Raw genomic sequence first — 23,517 nt, 5'->3', positions numbered from 1 at the left:
CGTAAACAGTCAGGTCACTGGAATGTTAGCAAAATCACTGAAGTAGGTCTGAGCTTTTCCAGCTACAGCTAGGGTAAGAGGTGGCTACTATTGCAAACAGATCATAAGTGCTTTTAAAACTGCATTTAATCCCTTGGAGTACATCTAGAAATGGAGAGAAAAGTAGAGAAAGCACTTCTTACATCAGCTATATATTTGACAGCTAAATGAACAAGCAGACCCATTTGGACTGCCTAGTGTTTCTGGACAGCTTGCAAGTCTGTACTCTCTGGAATACATTCTTGAGCTGACTAAGAAATCACTGCATTCTGGAAATGACATCTCCATGTGAAAGAAATTATTGTAGCTACCTGGAAAATGCACAGAAAGGACCTTCCTGGCAGTTGTTTTCCTTTGTGAATCCAAGATCCCATAGAAAGAAAAGCTGTAAGGAAACCTAATAGTGGTGTCCAGTACAAATGGGTTTTCATTCTATTCAGTTCTTTTCTTTTCTATTCCAAAGACACCTCCCCCCCCAAATGATTTCTACTACCATGGCATGGGGCTGTGCAATGTGCATGCCTTGCAGATGTGTTTGAAATTCCCTGAGTAATAAAGTAGATGCTACCCCACTACCACCATTTTCCCCCATCATACTTACATACCACAATCATCTTTAGAATGAGGTTTCAGGCAACATGCTATTGTGTCTTGACACTGACGAAACAGAAAGAGTAGAGCATTCCAGTGTGAATGTTTACTGCATATTGAAGATGTCCCAGCTGAAATGATTTAACTATCTACCTTCATAATCCCTTCATCAAAGTCAATAGGAAAAAGGTGATGTGGTTTCCTGTGGAACCCCTCATGATGGGTATATGGGCACATGCCTAATTTGTCTAATGTCTGCCTCCAGGCCTGCCCCTGCTGATGATGTGCTCCTGTGCACACAATACATTCTGCCGCTGCCTCCAGGGTTATCGTCCATCTCCTCTTACATCTCTGCACATTTTACATACTGCCATGTAATCTTGACAGCTTTATTTTGGTACAGCAAGTGGTCTTGTGTGCTTTTAATTCTTCTTATTTATTTATGGGCAATAACTCTGCATCTACAAAGGGATTGCCAAGTCTTGGTAGCATAAAAGAGTGAACAAAGTGAAAATTTGGGGAAAAAGTATGTCAACAATTTGAGGCAACTGAATCAATATTAACATCAATTTTGATAACTGTTACCAATTCGTAACTGTTATTTGATAACTGCTATCAAATCCAGCGCAGGCTGAAAGGAATCACAAAAATAAAAATTTTGTACAGAGTTATAAAGTCAGTTAATTGTGGTTTTCTTAATAATATGTGATGAGAAGAAATGTTGTATGACTCAAGCGGAACTAAGCTGTCATCCCATGATCCCAGCCATTCAGAAGCATTACTGAACTTCACCAAGCTCCACTTGTTAGGGACCAGGCTAACATCCAGCAGATGCTAGTCTGCTAACATCTTCAGTGGTGGACTGAACCTTGTAAATTATCTTCTTTCTACCATAAGAGTAGCTTTATTGGGACTGATAAAAAAGCAGGACCCGCTGAAATCAACTTTGGAATTCAAAAGTGAAGTTACTTTTTTCTTTCTTAAGTAACATGGAGAAACTACTTTCTTTTCATCTCAGTTTGCAATAAATAGTGTCTCAGGATCTATGGGAAAACCTGCATGGGCTGAAAAGCAGGGCACCTGTTTAGGTACCCCAGTGAAAGATCAAGACAAATTTCAACTGAGTTCCAAAAGGCTTTGCAAGTGCCAACTTCACATGTCTCTGCAGTATTTCTTGCTTTGTCTCATATACAGCCATAGGAGGCAACAGATAATTTCAAGCTAACACCCCCTCAGTGACAACAAATATAGTCAAAAGGAGAAAAGTCCCTCTTCATGGAGCGGAGGTTGGTGTTGAAGAGTTCCAGATGTGCTCCAGGTTATAGGTTGAGGTACTGAATGTAAATCATGCCTTTCTTTCCTGTCTCTGTGGGTTTGGCTGGAGATGCAAATGTCCTTGCTATTTCACACTTCAGATTATTTAGCAATGCTTCTCACACTGAGAGAAGTTTAAATCAGCAATTTAAGAACCTAAAAGAAGAAAGGCTAACAGCTATGTTGTCCTTAATTAGCAAGCCACAATTACTGTGTATAACTAAATCAGAGCCTGGAGTGTGAATTTTGCAGCAGTTATAGAGTGATGATTAATCCCTAAATGAAGGTTCCTCCTGTGTTCTTTAAACTCCAGGATCGTTCTCCCTGTTAACAGAGGAAAGGAGTTTGCTAAATTATGTTTGATGAATCTTACTGGCAAATATGCTGGCTGGTAAAGACAAAAGCTGTTGTGTTATTAATGCATCAAAATTAATGATGCCAGTATAACTGGTTGTCTTTGGCACAAGTACAGAGCTTGAGGGACCAGACATGGCGCTGCCCTATTTGTTACCATGGTAGGCAATTATGAAAGAAGTACAGATCTGGACTTGCATAACTTGAAAGCAGTTCTGAGCAGATTGTGAATTTCCAGGTTGAGAGTAAAAGAAATATTCCTCTCTCAAAAGCTATCATTCAGGACCCAGAAGGAATTTGCCCCACTTACAGAGGGAAACAAGTACAGTTTCAAGAGCTATGATCAATGTTGTACTGACTGCTGGGTTTTCACAAACCACTCAGGAAAATTCAATTGATTTGCACTTAATCTGGTACAAGGCAGTAAGAAAAATCTAGGTGTGGCACCAGTTTGATATTTTTAGCTTGAACTTCTCTGGCCGTATCGTTCATAGCTGGGAATAAATATGCAAGGAAAATGGTGAGTGGCTTCTGTGAGACTGCAATAACCATTCAATCTGGGTAAGATGGTATATCTACTTGCTGCTTTAGATAGCTGCTTTACTTGACATTGGAGCTTGGTCGAACTATAGAGTTAGCTTAGGAAATGTGATTGCTTATAAGTATTGCTTCAAACTTCTGCAGGGTAAATGAATAACATCTGTGATATGGAGATGGATAGCTTTTCTACTTCCTGACAATGAAAAGCACCTATTTTGACAATCCTGCAGATGCAAGGCTGCAGAAGCTTCATCAGGAAATGGCAGGCAACAGTGAGCATCTTTGATGCCTAAGAATATCATGAAAATACTGAGTAAGGTTTTGAGTCTCCTGGCTGCAAAGAAAGTTCTTTAAAATTACCTGCAGACTTGAATGCAGTCCAGTAGTCGAAGCACATTTAAACAGCATGCTAAGCAGTGTGCTCTTTGCATGTGCCAGACGTAAGCAAGCCGTGATTTATGCGTGCAAATGCCTCTGTGCATACGTGCATCTTAGCTCAGCTGGAATTTAACATGAGTGCTTTTGAAAACTTGAATTCTGAGTTATGCTTCCTACATTGTTTGTTCTTTCATATTAGAACAGGCTCTGCTTCTGAAAGATGCAGAGTGGAACTTTACAAGAAGCTGAGGAGATAAAAGTTTTCGCGCAGTAACAAATGGAGGTGAGTTCCAGTGAGTCATCTGCTAAGTTTTGAGGGCAGATGGCTGGTGAGAAATTCCAAACCATTCTTTTACTACCACAAAAATCTCTCTAATCTCTGCCCATAACTATAGGGTTGTTCAAAACCAAAATCTATAGAGATGAGGACGGTTTGCTTTCTCAGAACTTAGCTTCCAAATACAGCTGCTAAGACCAGTCTGTAAACTTCTAACCTGTGTCCAATTATAGCAGTTACACACCTACCCTCTCTGTGCAGAAACTGAGTGCTGAAAGGTACAAGCACACATATATGGTTTCACCCCATAAATTCTATTCCAGTTGTGTATCATCAGTTCTAACTGCCTCTCTTCATTCTTTTGTGGTTTCACATGGTACAGCTCTAACAGGACAGAATTATTCTCATTTGTATTTGTATCCGAATGCAACTTCTGAATTATACCAGTTATTCTGCTTATCCCCTTCTTGACTTGACCACATTATCTCAGAAAGTAGTTATGGTCATCTATAGCTTTAAAACTTGCTTATAGTTTCACATTATAACTATCAGCTATAGCTTGCTGATAGTTTCACATGAGAAAGTGAAACTATCAGCAAGAGATCATTTTCTGCATAACTCCGAGGGTAACACCTTGAAGCTATGATGACCTATGAGTCCAGAGCAAAATGCTCCTGCTATGAGTCTTGTGCTCTCTTGCACTCTTGCTGTTCTAAGAGCCTGCGCTAAGCCAATTCAGCTCATTAAGCCAAGCCAAATTAGGGGGAAAAAAAAAAGTCCATTTTCTGCAGCTTTCATAAGCTGATTGTTTTGAGAAAGGTTTGGCAAAAGCCAGGACAAGGGCAAGGTGGGATGTGTCTCTGGGAGCAGAAGATAAGAAGGGAGCAATGGGTCATAGGCTGAAGAGGAGCAGAGCCTCCCTCTTTTGGGAGCAACAGGCTATTAGATCATCCTGATATCTAATGTTTCTAGTTGTTAGTCATTGCCTTAGACTGGTGGTGTCATGACAGAACCTTTGTTGCTATTGTTGTTACCCTTATGACACAGAGGAAACATGACTTGTTTCACATAATTTCCTTCATGTAAACAGTGAGTAGGAATTTCATGTGTCTGTGTGTTCAGGGCACAGACAATGACTTCTCAATAGCTTTTGCTGCTTGATGAGAGTGCTGGGAAGTAAGGGTGGTGATGACTCTGGAAACGGCTACAAACAGCAAGATATAATCCTCACATGAGCTATACACTGAAAGACATGTAGGAAAGGCACCACTTATCTCAGTATACGTTGTCCTCTTAAGGTCACTTAGGTAAGGTCAGTACAGCAACATCTGATGGTATACTTGTGCCAAAGAGGCATAAGCAATCCAGTTAAGCCACATAACCTGTTAAGGATGCAGTAGAAGCTGTATTTCCACTGAAAGTTTTGCCACTATAACACCACCAGCAACATCTTCACTGTATGGTATATGAAATACAGGCTGAGATTGCATGCTGTGGCACCCTTTCACAAACCCCAAGATGCTGCCTCACTCTGGGCCGCATGTCAATGGTTTCCCAGGGAGACAGGCTAACAGTGCAAAGTGTGGGTCTGGATCCAAAAACTCTAGCAGTTCATACGTGGCCTACACCGATCTCTTATTTCAAGACCCTAACTTTTCATGGTCTTATGTATGGTTATACATATTTTTAAAGTCCTAAATTGGTCTCAGAAAACACACAAGAGCATGCCAAGCAGGAACTGCAAGCACAGTATATAGAATTTCACATTAGAGTAAAGTAGCTGTGCATGAACTCACCTAGCACTTTGTGTATTTGCACAGTGTAATCTCTGGTTACCTGATTTGTGTACAGGTGCTCAAATTGTGTGTGTGGAATGTCGGCAGTTGATTTACTGAGAACATTAAAAAATAGGTTACTATGTCTATGCAAGCTCACTACAAAGAATGCTCCCAAGCTTGCCTATACATGTTAACTCTTTTCTTTCTGTACCCTCTAACACTGTACACAATAGCCCATCTTCTAAATCAGTAAATCAGTGGCAACATCTTTGGAGCATCAATTTCATTTACCTGTCCTCAAGGAGATCATTCACCATTTGCAGGAGCCTTTTGTGACCCTTAGATGAAAGACACTTCATCTGTGTAAAATATTATTATTATTGTTTTTGGTCTAGTGTTTTCAGTGGGTTATTTTGGAACCCGATGTCCTGCCAAAAGTAACACCCTGAGAATCTTTCAACAACTGTTCCTGGGTGTTCTGTAGATTACTGCTGTTTTCTCATGCACTGTCCCTGGGAATTGCATTCTCAGATTAGAAAAAAATGTCAGTTCTCTTCCCTCTGTGAAAAGAGCTGCTGTTCAGGCTCTATATTAAAAGATTAGGCTTGTACTTTCTTCTGGTGACTTATTATTCAGGTTGTGTTTTGTTTTCTCATTAACCCCTTTGCAAAACAGGTTCAAAATGTTAAATAAGATTGATGTGAATGATCTCGTAGCATTATGCAAACACTTTGCATAGCTGAGAATGGCCAGTTAAAGGAAGACTGGTGGAAAATTGGACCCAGACATTCAGTCAGCAACTTTCCACCCTGCAGAGACAAAGAACCTTTAAGAAGCTAACTTTATAATGAGGAGCTATAGTACAGCATGGCAGAAATTAAAGGGAGGCCCAAATCCCGTTAGTGACAATTGTGTTTTTCAGAGATCTCCTGAGTAGATGTAGCTCTGAGAGACCTCTGGGAAGGGGTGTAGCAAATGAGGCCTTCTTACGAGACTGTGCTGGAGAAGCAAATGCCTCTGGGCCAGAATAGGAATGGGAAAAGATTAAAGCGGAATAACCATTTCTCTGACAACTGAATGCCCAAATTCTGCAAATATAGTCTTCTTCTGAAGCACATTCACATTCAACCACTGAACATAGAAGTTTCGGGGGTGGGAAACAAAATTTTGCAGGAAATGAATTTTCTTCTGATTCCTTTGTCACTGTATTTGGTGTTTATCCTGTTTCTCACTTCAAAATGGCCTAGGGACAAAAGAAGTGGGGACCACTGATGCAGAACAAATGCCCTGGATTTCAAGTGGGGTTCAATCAGTATGTATTTTGTATCAGAGCTGGATTCTTGCAAGGGGGTAGCCAAAAAGCTGCATTCAAGTGAACTCCTAGGTGTTTGAGGAGGGATAGGAGAGTTAGGAAGAAGGAGTTAAAAAAACCCAGACCATGTGGAGCAGTCTAGGCTCTGGATGCCAGTGTTTGTAGTGTCAGGGTGGTTGTGACGGTCATTAATTGGCCTGGGCTCAGAGAAATAGCTCATATTATCTTCACTGCATGGTTTCAGTTGTGCAGTGAAACATTTACACATACCTAGCAGAAGGTGATGGAGGAGTTTACCCCTACAGTCTATTCTCGTTTGATCACACTCTTCCTTTCCTGGTTTCTGCCTCCCCCAGCAGAGCTCACTGTAATTGGAGCGGCTCCTCTTTGCCAATAAGTTGTGCAGTGACTGCAAACTGTGAAGGGGTTTCGTAGTGCCTTTTTGTGCACTCTTTACAATCTATTTTTTCTGGCAAAAACCCAAACCAAACCAGACAAAACCAAATGTCAGTCTGCTCCTTTTTTCTTACTCAGTTTCTCATATCCTATTTGGACACCTTGATGCTGTTGCTGATATGACCAAGAAAGATGAGCAAAAGAAACATGTTTCCACCAATTAGGATGATTATCATGACCAGTGACTCTAAATCTATATTTATCCCTACCTAAAATAAATATTTACCTAAGATAAACATTTAGTGAGATTATTGCAATTGTTCTCCTCAGTTCTTGACCCTGGCACCAAATAGTCTTGTTTTTGTTGGGCCTTTTGAAGAGGTTTTACCTTGTAACCTCCCTTGTGAAGAAACAGTGCCTCAAAGGACACCTCTTGCAATCTTCCATCTTGAAGGCCTTCACTCAGATACACCTATTACATTTGAACGTAACTGCAAAGTCCTTCCTTCCCTGCCCTCCCTTCCTTGATTTCATACATCCTCCTAACACCTCAGCTCCTGCAGCATTTGAGTACAGAATGTGAATTTCCCTCTGCTCACAGGTATCAACATGTTAGCATTGATTGTGTACGTAATACAGGTGCCTTGGGCAAAAGGCAGACTGAATGCTGCTTGGTAACAGATACAGTATTCCCACAGTTTTGTGCCTGCAGAATCTTATCTATAGCAAAACCAAGAGGAGTCACAAAGTCCTACAATGCACCAGGAGGAGAAGAGGGCCTTCAAAGGTCTGTATAGATCTTTCCATACAAAGATTGCGATCGGTAAATCACAGCCTTCTCTCAGCCTGTGCGTTTTGCTGGTTCTAAGACAAACTTCCCACAACTGTTGCTCTCCTTTCTGCTGAATCAGCCTTACAGTTACACCCACTCAGAAGATGATAGCAAATTACGAAGTACTTTGTCATGAGCAGGGTACAACTGTATCATGTATGGAAATAGCCGATAGAGCCAGAGGAGTTACTCTGCTAGATTCCTTACTGTCTCTTATTTCTCCAAGGGGTCAAGAATGGAAGCAGTGTCTCTGATTAAAGGATAGCCACTGGGAACAGTATCTTTTCAGACTGCTCCAGACAGATCTGCAACACTATGTACCCACAGTGTACTTCATAAACAGATTTATCAAGTCCGTAGACATACGTGGTTAATTGTACACGGCTCATTGTAAAGCCCTGTGCTCTAGCTCTTGTGTAACTCCTTTGAGGTTTATTTGGCTGAACTTTAATTTTCGTAAGTCATTTGATAACATGTAAAATAAAAAAAAAATAAAAATGGGAGGAATTTAAAAATGATGTTAGGCACACCAATAACAGACAGACTGGGCTCCTAGCTGAGCAACAGCTCATCAGAGAGGAAAAAACAGGGAGGGGAACAAAGGAAGAAAAAAATGGCTTTTGGATCGGAATAAAGAGGATTGTGTTGTTATCATTCGCAGCCACAGAGTGATGCATCTTTTACTTTTTTAGCTATTCTTTGCTGCTGGCAGCTATGGGGACACCTTTCCCTGCAGCTGGCCAAGCATCTGAGTCAGTTGCTCCCACAGGAGAGATAATGTCCCTGTTTGTACATTGTGCGAGTGAGGCAAGAGGAAGCTCTTTAAAACGACCCTGTCCCACCCTGGCTGTAAACACCTGAGCTCACCACCATGCTGGCAGTCATCCGAGGCGTGATCCCATGCTCCCTCCTGGGGATCCACAAGAGAACTATTTTGCCATGGCCCAGAAGGGTGAACACTGTAAGACTGACCCGGTTCAGTAATTCAGGGCGATGCCTGGAGGCTTGTGGCTGAAGGTAGCTCAGAGGGGGTTGGAAATGAACCAGAGGATTACTCAGCTCGACCTTAACATTGCTAACCAAAAGCTAATCTAATTAGTAGCCACCAAGACCTGTTGCCATCTGCTTTTGAGTTGCCTGTCTGAGCCTGGTCTAGAGTTCAAACCTCTGTGTAAAGATACAGATCTACACCGTGCCTGCAATGCTATCCACATCAGAGATGGCTTTACTTATCGCTTTTTTTTTTTCATGGTCTCAGCAGAATAATTGAGCATTAGATCAGCTCAGAGATGAAACACACCTCTTGCTATACTTAGTAGCTCGGGTTAGGACGGAGATGGGAGCTCCATCTCTGATTTCTGGTGACAGAGACCTCCAGGACTCAGTTCTCTGTATCCCTTCCCCTCATTTGCTTACTAGCACTCATAATGTGTCATTTTGTGGTCTCACAGGAGCTCTCTTCTGGGGCTGCACTCTATTATTTTCCTCTCCTTCATGATTTGCTTCCCCTTCTTAAGTAGGTGTGTTTTGGCGTGTTTGTTTCGGGATTTTTCTTTTTATTTTTATATTTTTTTCCCTCACTTTTGCTTCTGCTTTTGTTTTTTCTTTGATGCTGAAGATATTGCCTCATCTGAGAGTGTGTTAGCTTTTTTATTTTGGTAGGCCCATATCTCTTTCCCCCAAGTTCTGTGTAGCTATACTGGGATACACGTAGTTTTCTCCTCAAAACCCATTGCACCCTGGCTCCTCATCTGAGAAGGACAGAAGAGGGGCTTTTACTGTGTGGGTTGACTTTGCCCATCCCTCTCTGGATCTGAATAGGCCAGCATTATTTCACAAGTGCTAAATCCACTCACAATGGTTTTAAATGGTTGAGCTGCTGAGCCAGCTGAACAGCAAACACCAGAGGGGAAACCACATTTTGTAAGAGCTTCAGATTCCTTCAGACTGTACGTGTAGCCATTAAGAGCAAAGTAAAAACCCTTTGACACAACTCCCTTTGGCAACTTTTTCACAGCCCCATACCAGAAATGGGGACTGCTTAAGGAACTGGTCTAGAATCCGCTCCCAAGAATCTAGCACATGGAGATGAAGATGGAGTACAAATCTGTTTCTGCTGAAAGAAAACAGCAGCATATTATATTTTCTTGTAGCATATTAATCCTTTGCTAAATGTCTCTTTAAGAATTGATTGCAAGTCAAGGTACCACGTGGGCAAAAGGTGGGAAAAAAACCAACAGACGCATATATTATTCAGGAATATTTTCTATTGCATTTGTGTTTGTGTCTGTTACTCTTTCCATCTAAGTTATGAAGAACCCAGATTGTACATCTCATGGTCTTCTGATCGTCCCAGAATAACTAGATTTCCAGCTAACATGACCAGCCAAGAAACATCCAAGAATGAAAATGATTACCCCATTGCTATAAGATGAATGAAAGCCTGTCTAAAGGAGCTGCTACTTCTGTCTCTGTCTGGACGTCTTTTTTCCTTAGATGACATAATTGCATAGTGCTTAAGCAAGCTCTTTCACAATGATCTGGATCCTCAGTAATGGAGGTTTCCTAGCCCAGACAGTCTTGATAGAGCTATTACTTTGGGCAATTGCATTAGGGCAGCAATAATAATTGATGGTGATAACAAGGATGAACCTCCCCCCTTCAGTGATTCAGCTCCAGTCAGCAAAAAGTGTTTGGCCACAGCCTGAAATCATACAGGGGCATGCAGGAACATTTCCTCCTGAATCAGCTAAAAAAAAAAAGGTGCAATCTTGAAGTAGAATGGTTGGACCAAGGACTTGTGCGGTCATCCTGAGTCAGAGTTTATGTTTAATGTAATTTAGTTTGTTTCACTTTGGCTTTGGGGTTTGCTTCCTACACCAACACGGTTGAACACGACTCTAGCTCTGACCGAGAAAGAGGTACAAACACAGCTGTGCGCCTGAACTTTTGAAAGTGTGTCAAAATTTGTTTCCAGTTGATGCTGAAGTTACATTCAGCAGGGAAAGAATTATGTTTGGTCTCTTACCGGGTCAGCTTCAGTTAATGTTCTTCTTTGTGTCATGTGAAGAAACAGAGTGGTCTCTGACGGCTAAATAAAACAATCTTTAACAATTTCTTCAAAAAATGGAGGTTAAGAGTTTAGCCAGTGGGACATAGAGATGAAACCCCAGAACACATTGCTGCTCCATGTCAATCTACCCATCCTTACAGAGATGCTCAGTCTTCCTGCTTCTGTCACTTTCTACTTGTGTAACCTTGGGTACATCAGTGGCCATTTAACTGTCTTTGTCGTGACTTAATATCTGTAAAATAAGCAGGTAAACACCTCTCGCTCATTGTGGGTATTGTGAAACTAAATTTATTGATATTTATAAAATGCCTGGGGAACTAGGTACAGCAGCACTTCCTTCTCGCTCAAGTCCAATGAGAGCACAGAGTATCACTTTGTTGTTATTTTCTGCAGAAACATTCCTTCATTAAAACATAGGTTACAGAAGAACCTACGTTCTTATGGAACATAGGGTTGGTTGACCTTTGCCTCTCGTTAGATTGGTGGGAGCAGTTATTTTTCTCATATAACTAAGGTCTGCGGTGAATTCGGGGTTAATCCTCAAAAATATTATTTAGAGCTGTGTGTGTGCAAAGAGAAAAGTCCTGCAAATATTCATAAATATTTGCAAATATTAAAAACCTAAAGAAAAAAAAGAGAAGGCCCGAACAATCCAGAACCCAGTAAGTACATCACCTCATTTTCTTGTTCTCATTTCTCTAAACCTGCTAATAGGTTTCCCCCAGAATTTCCAGCACTCACTGAACCTTGACCTAAGCAGCTTCATGAGAATTTTTTTCCCCAAGGGTTATTTTGGCTAGAAAGTTCTAAGATTCTGAGTATAATGGTTTTCACAGCTGTAATTATAGAGTCACACATCTGATTCATGTAATTTGACAAGGAATTATAACTTGCCCGGTTCAAAGGAGTGTGTCAAGGTGTATGGTAACTGGTGATGTGAATCTTGCAGCATCTGCACATGGGCTCTTCCATCATTCTGGTGTCCAATTCAAATGTTTCTGTTATGTGTTTACATACCTGGGGCAGTTTAGATTACAGTAGTGGAGCTCATTTCTTGTATTGCCTTTTCTCAGAGAGGGTGTTATAAACATTTGACTCATAAGCCAGGGATGGGAAAACGACAGTGAAAATGCCCATGCACCCTTTTGTACTTGGAGAAGCTCACGCTTCTGTGTATGGTTAATGTATGCATGCAGTATTGCCCATTTTTGGTTCTCAGAGGAGAAACATAACAAATGAATGCATATTTTTCAAGCAGGGCTGAGAAGTGGTGACTTGGGCTGGAGGCTTCAATTTTTAGTGGCTAAATGAGGAGAGGTGCTGTACCTGTTTTCAGCTATGGGTACCTGTTTTTCAGGTATGTGTTTTCAGCTCTCAGGCGTGGGCTGGAATGAAGCTGAGGGAGGTAACTTTTTGACAAAAGATGCAAAAGTCCATTTAGATGTGGTTTAACAGGTACTTCATGGTCCAGAGGACTCTCACAAAGATGTTTCAGTGGGAGGTTTTACTGCTGGCCAAGAACCGTGTGCTGCCACCACCATAACCAGATTTATGACTGCTCACTAAATAAAACCCAGTCCTTATGCACTCAAATCTTCAAGGTGCAAGTGTGGGTGAGATGTATCTATCTCAACGTGTGAAACAGGTACATGGTGGTACCCCTAAAGGTTGAGAAGGCCATGGTGGAACAGGGGGAAAGGTGTTCTGCTGGTGTCCTCTGTCACACAGGAGGGTCGTACTAGGATAGTTTGGTATGGCTGCTGACTAACCTTGTCCTCCACACTGGGTGTAGCTGCACTGACTTGCTGCTACTCTTGGTGGGGCATGGGGCCTCTACAATGCAAAGGCCTGTGTGTCCTTGGCTCCCAATGCTGCATAGGCACCATCTTTCTACCCTACGCCCTGTGCATTTCTCATCCCTACATGGAGACCCCATGCCTCCTGGGCCTGGGGTCAGTGTCCTTTGGCAGTACATCCTCCTTTCTCTAATTTGTAGTGCTGAGAGGTAACATTTTAGGTATACCAACAGAAATTACTGTTTAATGGCACATGTTATTGCCTTTTTTGTTGTTTTTTTTTTTAGGGTCGTAGAATGGTTTTGTTTGGAAAGGACCTTAAGATCATCTAGTTCCAACCCCCCTGCCATGGTCAGGGATACCTTCCACTAGACCATGTCACCCAAGAATCCACCAACCTGGCCTTGAACACTGCCAGGGATGGAGCATTTTCTGCTGCAGGATTATCTTAACCCTACCCTAATCCTAAACACTTTGGAAGAATCCTATTTAACAGCAGTTCCTAAAACCTGTAGTCCAGTGCCTCAAGATGAAAAATATTATCCCAATGTTTGGGAAGGGAAAGCTGAACATTCACCCTAAGTGGGAAGGCTGGCCATGTCTAGGGAGAGCAGGCAGGAGCAATGTATAGGAGAGGGGAGAAATGCCACATCTGACTATAGAACAAGGGACCAATTGTACCGGCTGTAAGAAAAAGTCTACTCAGCATTTTGTGATCACACTTATCTCTCTCTCTTCCAATGTGAGTGTTAATGGTTTCTGGAACCAGCACAGGTAATGCTACACAAACTTTCATGTCCCTGCAGCCGGGAGAGAAGAACATAGGATCATTCTTGCTCTGAAGTGTGGTACCCTATTTTACACCTGTCTTTTGACAAACCAGGGCATGGTGAATCTCTGCCTAAACTCTAGCTAGCCCTGCAAATGGCTTCACTCTTAAGGAGCAGTCTGAAATCTTGCAGTCTGAGTGATGTCCACCACTGACAGCAATCATGTTTGGGCCTTCGCTGCCTCTACATGCCCTCACGGCCACACAGTCCTAGTAGTTGGCAGTTGTCTGATCCTCCTGGGAAGCACTGCAGGACAGCAAACCAGAATGCTAACCCTGCCAAAAAGTGGTTAGTTTTCCCTGAGTTCAGCTCCAAGAGCCAGCTTTACCAGCTATGAATAGTGCAGGTGGTGGAGCGCACTCCTGGGATTTGGAAATGGAATCCTGTTTGAGGGGCTATAGAAATTGTGTTAGTTTAGTTAAAAGCATGGTGAGAGAAGTTCCTCGGAGTCCTGATGGTTGAGTTGCACACACCATATGGGGATGTCATAGGGATGGCTCTTTCTGAAGCACTGAGATTTTCTTTCTGAAGTGCTCTTCCTCTCTCTCAATGCAGACTATCATTATCCAGGGACAAATTACAGAACCCAAATAATGCTACTGAAGCCCCCTGGGGCAGGGACATTGCTCAACTGGTGATATTAAAATGCTACCATTGTAGGAAATCGCAGAAGGAGAGTAAAGGTCCTAGAGAAGGACCTAGAAAGCACAAGCTGGCTGTTGCTGCAGAATCAGGAAAATATGTGCCCAAGCCATGAACTTCTAAGTACATCACAGCCTCAAGACATACATGAAAGCCACAAAACCCCCACAAAACTAGAAGTTTAACCCAGCTGTGAACACACTCCCTGCATCCCCTCATCAGACCTAGACTGAAAGTGGGATGTGGGGGATGGGATTTTCAGTGCTAAGTGGGACTTTCCATTTGTTTTATGGGCATTTTGTAGAAGTCCACACTGTCATGGCTACAGCTAACTTGGTTTATCTGCCTGTCTAAAACCACCTGCTGTAGACCTTGTCAAAAACTGAGCACTGGAAGTAAACTATGCAATTATTTAAAATCGTTTTTCCTTTCAAGTTGCTTGTAAACCTGTCTTTAATTTCTGCAGATGTATTTTGCATTCAAAGTATTCGCCGAACAGCTTCTGCCAACAAATTATCCGTGTAGGGTCTGTTTTCCAGAATCATTATTTGATCTGTTTACTTTTTTTTACTTCTGATGTATGAATGATTCCCTAAATGGTGAGGTATGATTTCTGCTTCTTGTCCCAGAGGATTGTAAGTTTTTTTATCCAAGGAGTAAGAAACTATAAAAAGAAAGATGCAACATACAATACATAGCCTCTCCTGCAATGTGAATATGGATGACATCTATCGAAAACACATTACTTAAACATTCATTTATACAGAACATAACACTTATACATGAATAAGAAAATGAAAAATACAAACTTAATAAAACTCTGGAGCCATTAAGTATCAGCCCCGATCTTTGCTCCATTCTGCTATATTCATCTGGGGCTCTGACAGGTTTAGCCGTGGCACTAATGTGTGAGTGTTACTGATTTCAGCTGTCCACAGACTCTCTCCTGGTTACTGCGGCTGTGGTGGGAGTGGTGGAATGGATGTTGTCTCAGTCACCCCTATTCAAACCCTGGTACATTAGCTTAAATCACCAATGAAACAGGGTTGTGTTAAGATGCCAGATCATGAACTGTAGCAGCTGAGATACACAGCAAAACAGATTTAATGGGTCTTTTGCTGCTGAAAAGAATGGTCCTGTATAGCTCCCTCCTCCTCTTTATGGAAGGATTGGAGGCGAGAGTCAAGGGGAGTAACAGCATAAAGAAGTACAGATAAATCAGCCAGAGTGTGACTACCAAAGCCACACTTGTAATTGATAAACCTTTGTTTCTGACATAAAAATAAATTGGTAACAGGATCTTGTTGGGTTGTTTTATTTGTTTCTATCTCAAATATGTTTTTCTGATCCCAGGTACTCTGTCATATCTTATCAGGTTACTGATCTGCCTTCCTGGCTTCTCATCAATGCAGGTACTTAACAGGGGAAAGTGAAAGTTTGGAAACCACAGATAGGGATGTCTGGAAATAAAAATGTATCATTCAAACTAATTCATGATAAGTTTTTATCTTTTGATGGGTAAATTAATATTTTTTATTAAAATATTTTAATTCAGATTTTATTTTTTGTCTTAGCCCTTTGCCGCTGGTACAAATCTGGTGAGGCTGCTCTACAGCCTTGTGGCTTTTTTTCCCATTTCAGTACCATTTCCTTTTAGCATGTCTCTGCACAGTTTGAGGTTTTGTTGGTCTTCCTAGAAGTCAGAACTGGAAAACTGACTCCTTTGAAATACACAGAACAAGAGAACTTTTGTGAGGGAGAAAGTGGATTAACAGGAGATACTTCTTGCTGTTAAAAAGCAGTCCTAGGTCTCACTGATGGACAGTTGGTGTATAATTTCTCCAGTGCAAGATACCACTTGCAGTCTGGTCAGCAACTGTGCCATTGCCTGTAGGGAACTGAAAACCATATTTATTTTTATCCTGCTATTGGCTTATGGGATTTGAAAGTACCTTTTCTAGCTTGCATAACGTAAATATTGTTACTGGACCTCCTAATCTCTTCTCAATGCTTTCTCTAATATTTGACCTTCTAACCTGCTCCAGGAGATGGCAAATTCCACAAGCTGATGACATGCTGGATGAGGGAGTGTCTCCTGTTATTGAGACTTTCAATTCTGCTGAGTGAGCCCCTGTTCTCCTGCTTTAGGATAGGTAAAAAAGTTGGGGACTGATCAGTTCTCCTTAGAGCTTTCTGAAATCTTCATTGCCTCTTCCAGCTCCCACTTATGCTAGTTTTCATTCTATCGATACCTGTCGGCCATAGCCATGTGAATGCTGTACAAGAAATACCAGCAGTCCTGCGCAACTGCTTCAGGCACAGGAATAAATAAATAAACAGGAGTAAATAAATAAATAGGAATAAATAAAAGTTCTTATTTCTGTATTGTATCATAGTTAACTTTCATGACTGTTTCTGCTGCTCCATCTAGGAGCTCTTTCAGGAGGACTGAGTCATGCATTACCACCCCAGAATGTGCAGTGCACATTCCCACAAGCTCTTCATAAACCCACAGCTGGGAACTTTCAAGGAGACACCTGCTCTGTGCTCAGTGCTCAGAGCAGGGACTCAAAAGAGGCTTTTAAAGGTACTTTCAACTGAGAGGCTTCTTTTTTTTTCTCTATCACTGATCAATCCTCTCTCACCTCACACTTGTCAAGTCACTTCATTGCTAGGGCCCTCTGCTTGTCTTAGCTATATGGTGTGAATCCTGATTTAGGATCTGGCTGAATATACCAATTTGTTGCAAATGGGTGATTTAGTTCCCTTAAGGAATCCCCATCAAAGCTATTAACGAAAGTTGTTTTAATACGATGTTGTTAAAGTGTGACAACAAAGTTAGACTGCAAGGTTCATTCTATTACTGAACGGCACAATCATTTGAACAATGATTCAAAACTATCAAGGGACAAATCAAAGTTACCAAGACAAAATCAAAGTTGCAAAGGCACAAATCAAAGTTACTATACTACAAGGTTATGCACTATACCAGTCGCTTACCAAAGGTCGTTGTTGGTAAAAGGTCTCTCTCCCTCAAGGAGCAACCTTGCAGGGCATCCCAGCTCAAGGGGAGATCATGGCCATGCAGCCATGCTACTTAGCCAAGACAGCTCAAAGAAGGCTTCCTCAGGTTATCATATTCATGGAATAAAGTGGTTGGCTTGTAGTCAAATTACATGCAATGGGAAAGGTATGCATGAGATTCCTTCTATCCACAACTTTCTTTGTTCCTTGATAAATGAGTCTTGGAAAATATACCTGCTATTCATGTGTTAATCACATGATCGGTGTTCCAAGCTCATATGCATCGATGCTCACTGTGTCACTCTGCTCCTTTGTGGGTTTTCAGAGAAAAGATTGAAACTAGAGGAATTCTTGTCCCATTTACAGCTTAAGCCTTTACCTCCTGGAGACCATGAACAGAACTATCGCTAGTTTGGTTAAGGGCTTGAGTGCATCTGTCACACTAAGTGGTCATATGTAATGCTCTTTCCCTCCCCGACAGCACTGTGTATTTTTTGGTCACAAACATGCAGGAATCTATGTGCATTCATGTATATTTTGTACTGTCTGGTGGCTTCATGAAATCCCTGTCAGGTGTCACAAAGAAAATCTCAGTAGCATTATTTTTGTTGTGGCGACCTGTGTAGAGGTGGATGGAAACACTCCACACCTTTCTGCTCTAGAAACAGATAGGAATATTCATTTCAAGTATGAAACTTGAAGAACCTTTGACCTTCTGGGCTTACCTATTTGAGTATTGTAAAGGCTCAAGTTGTGGTGAAAGAGGAAAATCTAACCCCAAGATTTTTCAGAAGTTTATGAGCATTTGAATGGGTGAAGTTGATTTCTTCACCTATGAAAAATAGGCTTCAAATCCATGATAGACCTGAAACTTTCCATTGGGTATAATGATTTAATATACAAGGAGTTATTTTGACTTTTTATTTAGCCTCATTTTCTTGTCCTCTTTGCCCTTTGCCCCCAGTTCCTGGCTTAATGATGTCTATATTTCCCCCCCTTTCCTACCTAGTTCTAGGAAAGCCTAACCTCTCTTTTTCTCAGTCCTAAAAGGAGTACATTTTCACCAACTGTCAGAGCTACCTGTGTATCTTCCTCCGTTATCATATCTCTTATCTGAGCATAACTATTCCAGGTCTTCCAAAACTGCTCTGCATCTCAGTGGAGATACATTTGCAGGACCAGGGATTCTTGGTCTTTTTAATTAAGGATAACTGCCCTGATTATTTCCAAGGGCACAGATCTTTCAATTTTATTTTCTTTGACACAGGCCAAAGAAATATTGTGACCCCAGACAGACTTCTCTGCTTTCAAGTTCAAGGACCATTACAGACACAACAATCATCTGCAGAATTTGGACCCTGCTGCCAACCTACGTAGGAAGCTGTGCCCTGGGCGATGCTTCGTAATCTTCCCTTCTCCAGAGTTGTCTGAAGTGCAAATCTGGACTTGAACTTCTGAAGTTTGACAGGTGTTTGTGATCTGGGCTTCTGATTCCATTCCATCTCTAATAGTTTCTTTTTCTAAACACTTGGGTAGTTGCCCTTTCCTAGAACACATGCTGAGCGCAAGAAACACCCTTCTTAAAAAACACAAACACTCAAAAGAGGAACACAGAGAATTGAAAGAGCTTCACCAAAAAGTTTTGTTTCTCTACAAATCCTGCATAGGAAACCCTGGCCTCTGTGCTCCCTCAACATTTGCTGTATTTGTTTCTTTTCCTCCTCTCCAGATGGGAAGCACTTTCTGCCAAACAGAGGAAGGCTTTGAGGGATGAGGAACGACTCAGATTTTTGCAGCTTGGAAAGTATGTGCTGCCTCCTTCTGAGAGCTGAAGGCTAACCTCTGCCCTGCTGCCCCTCCTTCCCCAAAAAGCAGCTCTTCCCCTCTTCTTACCCTCACTTTTCTGGAAAAAGGCTCATAACAGCTCCTGGCAGAACAGGGCAGAGATTCTGATTTTCTTCAGAGAACAGAGGAAAAAAGCAGCATTGAGTTTTCAAGGGGAATTGTCTGCCAAAGCTAAGGAGAGAATTATAGTAGCAGTGGGTATCTCCCCTGAACCAGGGGATCTTCCCTCCCGCTTCTCCCTCCCCTGGGTATATCCCCAAGATGGACTCACTTGCAGATTGATGCTCTCCCGTTCCAAGGCCATCCTTTTGCCCTCAGTTCCTTTCCTCTGCAGCCGGCTCGCGGAGAGGGACACTCTGCACTCCCAGAGACTCTTTTCGCTGGACCGAGACGCGCAGCTGCTGGAACAGACCTGCTATTCATGGGCCGGCGGCCGGCCAGTCGCCTTGGCATCAGCTGGGGGGGCGAGAGAGGGGGTGGCACACCAATTCTTCATTGTCCAGGCAGTCCCTGGAACAAGCGTCCTTAGACTTTCCGTGACACTTGTTTTCATTACATGTCTGTGCTACCTCTCCGAGTCCAGCTGAGCCTCATGAGGTCACTTGGGCTGGGACGCGGTGATGCAGCCAGTGTACCAAGAGGTTCCTGGCATGGGCTGTACAGCCGATCTCGATCTCTCCCCTCTGTCACCAATGCACAGCAGAGCGTATGGATGAAAAACTAGCTGTTGAAGAGATTAGGTCCAGAAAGTTGTGCCTGCTAGTTGCTGCTGCAAAGATACTGTTACATCTCAGATAAAATTTGTTTTTTAGTCTCTTTATAGTCCCTTCTCATTTCTCCCCCCAGCCAAAATGCCTTTCCTTTTCCCTCCCCAACACTTTTCTTTTTAGAGGAATTTGATATGTCTGGTCTTAGTTGAAATGAAATCTTGCTTTTTACTTAAGTTAAAAACAACTACAAATGAAGCTGGAATGGAAATGTGTGCAGCCAGAACCAGGTCACAGTGTAGAAAAATACGTTGCTGCTATTAGGTGGAATCCTCAGGCAGAAACATCAGTGTAATCCTCTAGATTTTAAAGAAACTCTGCTACTCTGTGCTACCTGAAGATCAGGTAGGAATGTTCGGCTTTTGAAGGACAATTTCTGTAGTTACAGTAGCACAGAAAACTGATGCTCAGTAATATATTCTGTTTAAACAGTTTAGCCAAATGCATGTTCTAGTACTCCAGCCTGGCTGAAAGTGCTGACAAGTCTGTCAGTAGATGATCCTGTTGCATTGATGCTTCCCAGCAACAGGCCTCCGTTTGCAATGAAAATACCAGTGCTTAGTACTGCAAGTTCATTTCAAAGTGCTGATGAATTTAACCTCTCTGCATTCCTCTCAAACAGCTTTCCCCTCCCACCCCCCCTTTTTTTTTTAAGCAATGAAATGTGTTCAGGGACCACGCTAATGTCACACAGGAAAGCAGAGGTGGGATACAGCTCATTTCATCCTTAGGGCTTGGCCTAAGGCTGAAAGCTCCTCAAGAACCATGAGGCTGATTCTAAAAAGCTCATGGTTCCTACTTTTGAATGAAAATTGAGATCCCTGTGTCTTGTTATCAATGAAGCGATTGTTTGAATCCTACAGAGAAATGGGGGTGAGGGGAAAGAGGCTGCTCATTCCTACTCTTCAGCACCTGTTGGCTTTTGATTTTTAATGTTTTTTTTAAATGTAAGAAGGATTCAACCCAAAATGCAACCATCTATTGCTGTTGTTGACTTGCTTTCCTGGTGGAAATACGCATGTCAACTAAAAACTCTGCGTACGTATACCATTGCACAAACATTAATACAGATAATTACCTGTTTAAATTTACTTTTTTTTAGTGTAGTCTATAAAAAGATGCTCTGGCTGATCACTTTATAAATAAATATTGTTTATTAATAGGTAATTTACACCAGGTGGATGTCCACTGTGTTTGCTGAGACACTCCTGGGAGTTAAAAGGATGTCATGTTCTGCAGGTGCTTTGTGAACAGGCTTCCAGCTAACAACCCATGAAGTCTGGCCAAAGTTTTCTGAGTTCCTATATGTGCCATAAGCATAAAAATAAGTACAAAATATTTCCTGTTGGTCAGACAGGAATGAAGTATCTATCATTTTATTCAGTAGATAAACATCACCAGTGTACAAATTTCAGACAAGACTTTTTGATATATAACAACATGCCTTTTTAAAACTATTTTTAATTAGTTATCTAAATGTTATGCTAGGGGCATTTTTTTTTTTTTTTAAACACAGAGGGCTATTGCAAAGAGTAATAATCTTGCACTGTGTCCTCAGAACACCTACAGAAATCAATCAAAACTTACAGTAACCCTTGTGTCCTTGTAGGCACTCCAGTCAAGCCAGGTTCTCAATGCCCTCTCCCAAGATAATATAAAAGAGTCTTTCTGCAAAGCATATTGGTCGTAATGGCTGCACCAGTGTGGTGGTATATTTCCTGCTCCCCACTCCTCTGGGCCACTCTACTACCTCAGGAATTCCCATCAGGCCTTGGTCTTTCTGGAATGAGTTGGCCAGTGAAGGGTCCCTTGACCATACCAGGAACTCTTGTATGGCAAAGGTAGGAGGTGGCACTGAACATACCAGGGATCCTGTCACCTGGCCAAGGTGGGAAGCAAAAGTAGGAATAATCACTCATCCCGACAGCGCCGGAACATTCCTTCCCTTGATTATAGCCAGAGTGGAATGGTACCGCTGTTACTGGAGTTTTAAACAGTTTCTACTGACTCAGGTTGTGGCCAGGATGGAAACTTACTGATGACTAAAGCAGCTCATCTTGCCACCCTGTACAGGGTGGTACTAGGTGAGGCCCTTTGTGCTCTCCTGGACCACATTGGGCTGCGACCTGCATCTCCCTCCATGTGGGAGGCCTCTTGGAGGTCATGAACTCTTAAGTTTGAGATACTCAGAGGACTGCTGCCAAAAGCTGATGATGGGCCTTGGCCAAAGACTCCCCACTTCTCAAGGCTCAGCCCTCACCCACTGAGAAGTGCTGAGACATTTGATGTGAATATTTCACTGAACTCAAGGGGAATTTTTAAAAGGTATATCTTTATACTATATACATGTATATATATATATATGTTTGCATCTGTGTGTGTAAATTGATTTAGCTATCCTATAGCAAGTGTAGTAAATCCTATCGACTCTGTAAATGTTAAAATCCACCTCAGAGCTGCAGACTGTTGCTAGGTACAAGCCATGGAAAAATCCCATCTGTGGTGAATTGGTATAATGATCCTTTGGGTGATCCTAATAGATTACACATGCAACCCTTTAGATATAAACCGTTGTCCAAGCCTGAGACTAAGATTGGACCTAGCTGCACCTAAAGCTTCACTAGGAGCTTAGAAAGCAAGGGGCTCTACTCTGAGCCTTGTGACTCCATGGCAGAGTCTCCCTTACTCTTTTGTGTCTTTGGTCTCTGTATTAATAATTTTAGCTCAATTTTACCTTTATTTTCCTTTGTATGTATCATCCGTGCAGTAAGTAATAGACTGAACCTTGCCATTGACCTTTTTTTTTAAGAGACACTTTCATAAATTCATATTAAAACCGTTATTCCTAATATCTTTGAGGGTGATACTTTGAGTGACCCTAAACCACTCATTTCGCAACAATCAGGCCCTCTTGACGTGTCTGGACCCAAACAAATTAGACTGAGAAAGCTTCAAATAATAAAATTTCTCTTGGAAATTATCTATCTAGGTTAATAATAGCAAAGCTCAGAGCCAAAAAAAACATAAGAAAAGAGAGGAGTGGGTTTATTTTAACTTGAATTGTAATAGCTGCCCAAGAAAGGAGTGCCTCAATGAGCACAGTTATAACTAAGATTTACTTTTTACTATAAGTGATACAAAGAACTACATTTTCTAAAACTATCTTTCTAGTAAGTGTTAATTATGCTGCAAGAATGCACCACTGTAATGGTACAAAGATTAGAGCATAGAAAATGTAGCCTAGCTTCTAGAAGGGATTGTGTGACTCTCTTCCAGTCTGCTTTTTATAACACAGGACAATTGGGACACCTCCAAAACCTGGCTGTTCTAATGGAGCTTGATTGATCCGAGTCCTTCTGGTAATGAGTACTAGAGAAGGATGGGGAAAGAGTAGTATTCCTTAGAAGGAGGGTGGGGAGCATCTGGGGCATGACAAAGAACAAGTATGTGATTCTCCTTGCAAAATCAGCCCACGCTAGCTGAGAGTGGAGGGGAGGCTCTGTGGATCAGCCACATTCACTTGGGAGGAGCACGCATGGCAAAGTCGCTTATTTACACCCCCATCCTCTTCCCTCCCTTATGCCAGCCAAAGTGTTTGCGCAGCCAGTGAAGAAACCAGACACAAGAACTTTTTCCAGCTGGAAAAAAAAAAAAAAAAGGAGTAAGTTGCAGGCTATTTTTTTGGCTGGGATCACATCCCTGACCTGGTTCTGCACATAACTGCACAAA

At 41.9% G+C, this 23,517-nt stretch overlaps 1 protein-coding gene across 1 annotated transcript in view; it reads right to left on the bottom strand.

The window, feature by feature from the left end:
* NINJ2 (ninjurin 2) overlaps positions 1-19,450 on the bottom strand; it is a 48,539-nt gene extending 29,089 nt beyond the window's left edge. Inside the window, exon 1 of the mRNA XM_061444796.1 lies at positions 19,293-19,450. Coding sequence (XP_061300780.1) covers positions 19,293-19,325 — 33 coding nt within the window. The 5' untranslated portion in view covers positions 19,326-19,450. The remainder of the gene's footprint in view (positions 1-19,292) is intronic.
* Positions 19,451-23,517: the final 4,067 nt, after the last annotated feature.

The sequence above is a fragment of the Pezoporus flaviventris genome, unplaced genomic scaffold, assembly GCF_033815535.1.
Source record: "Pezoporus flaviventris isolate CSIRO_AGI_PZ_B2104156 unplaced genomic scaffold, CSIRO_AGI_Pfla_v1 ptg000002l, whole genome shotgun sequence".
Lineage (NCBI taxonomy): Eukaryota > Metazoa > Chordata > Aves > Psittaciformes > Psittacidae > Pezoporus > Pezoporus flaviventris.
The sequence above is the reverse complement of the archived record's forward strand: the minus strand, read 5'-3'. Positions and strand labels throughout refer to the sequence as shown.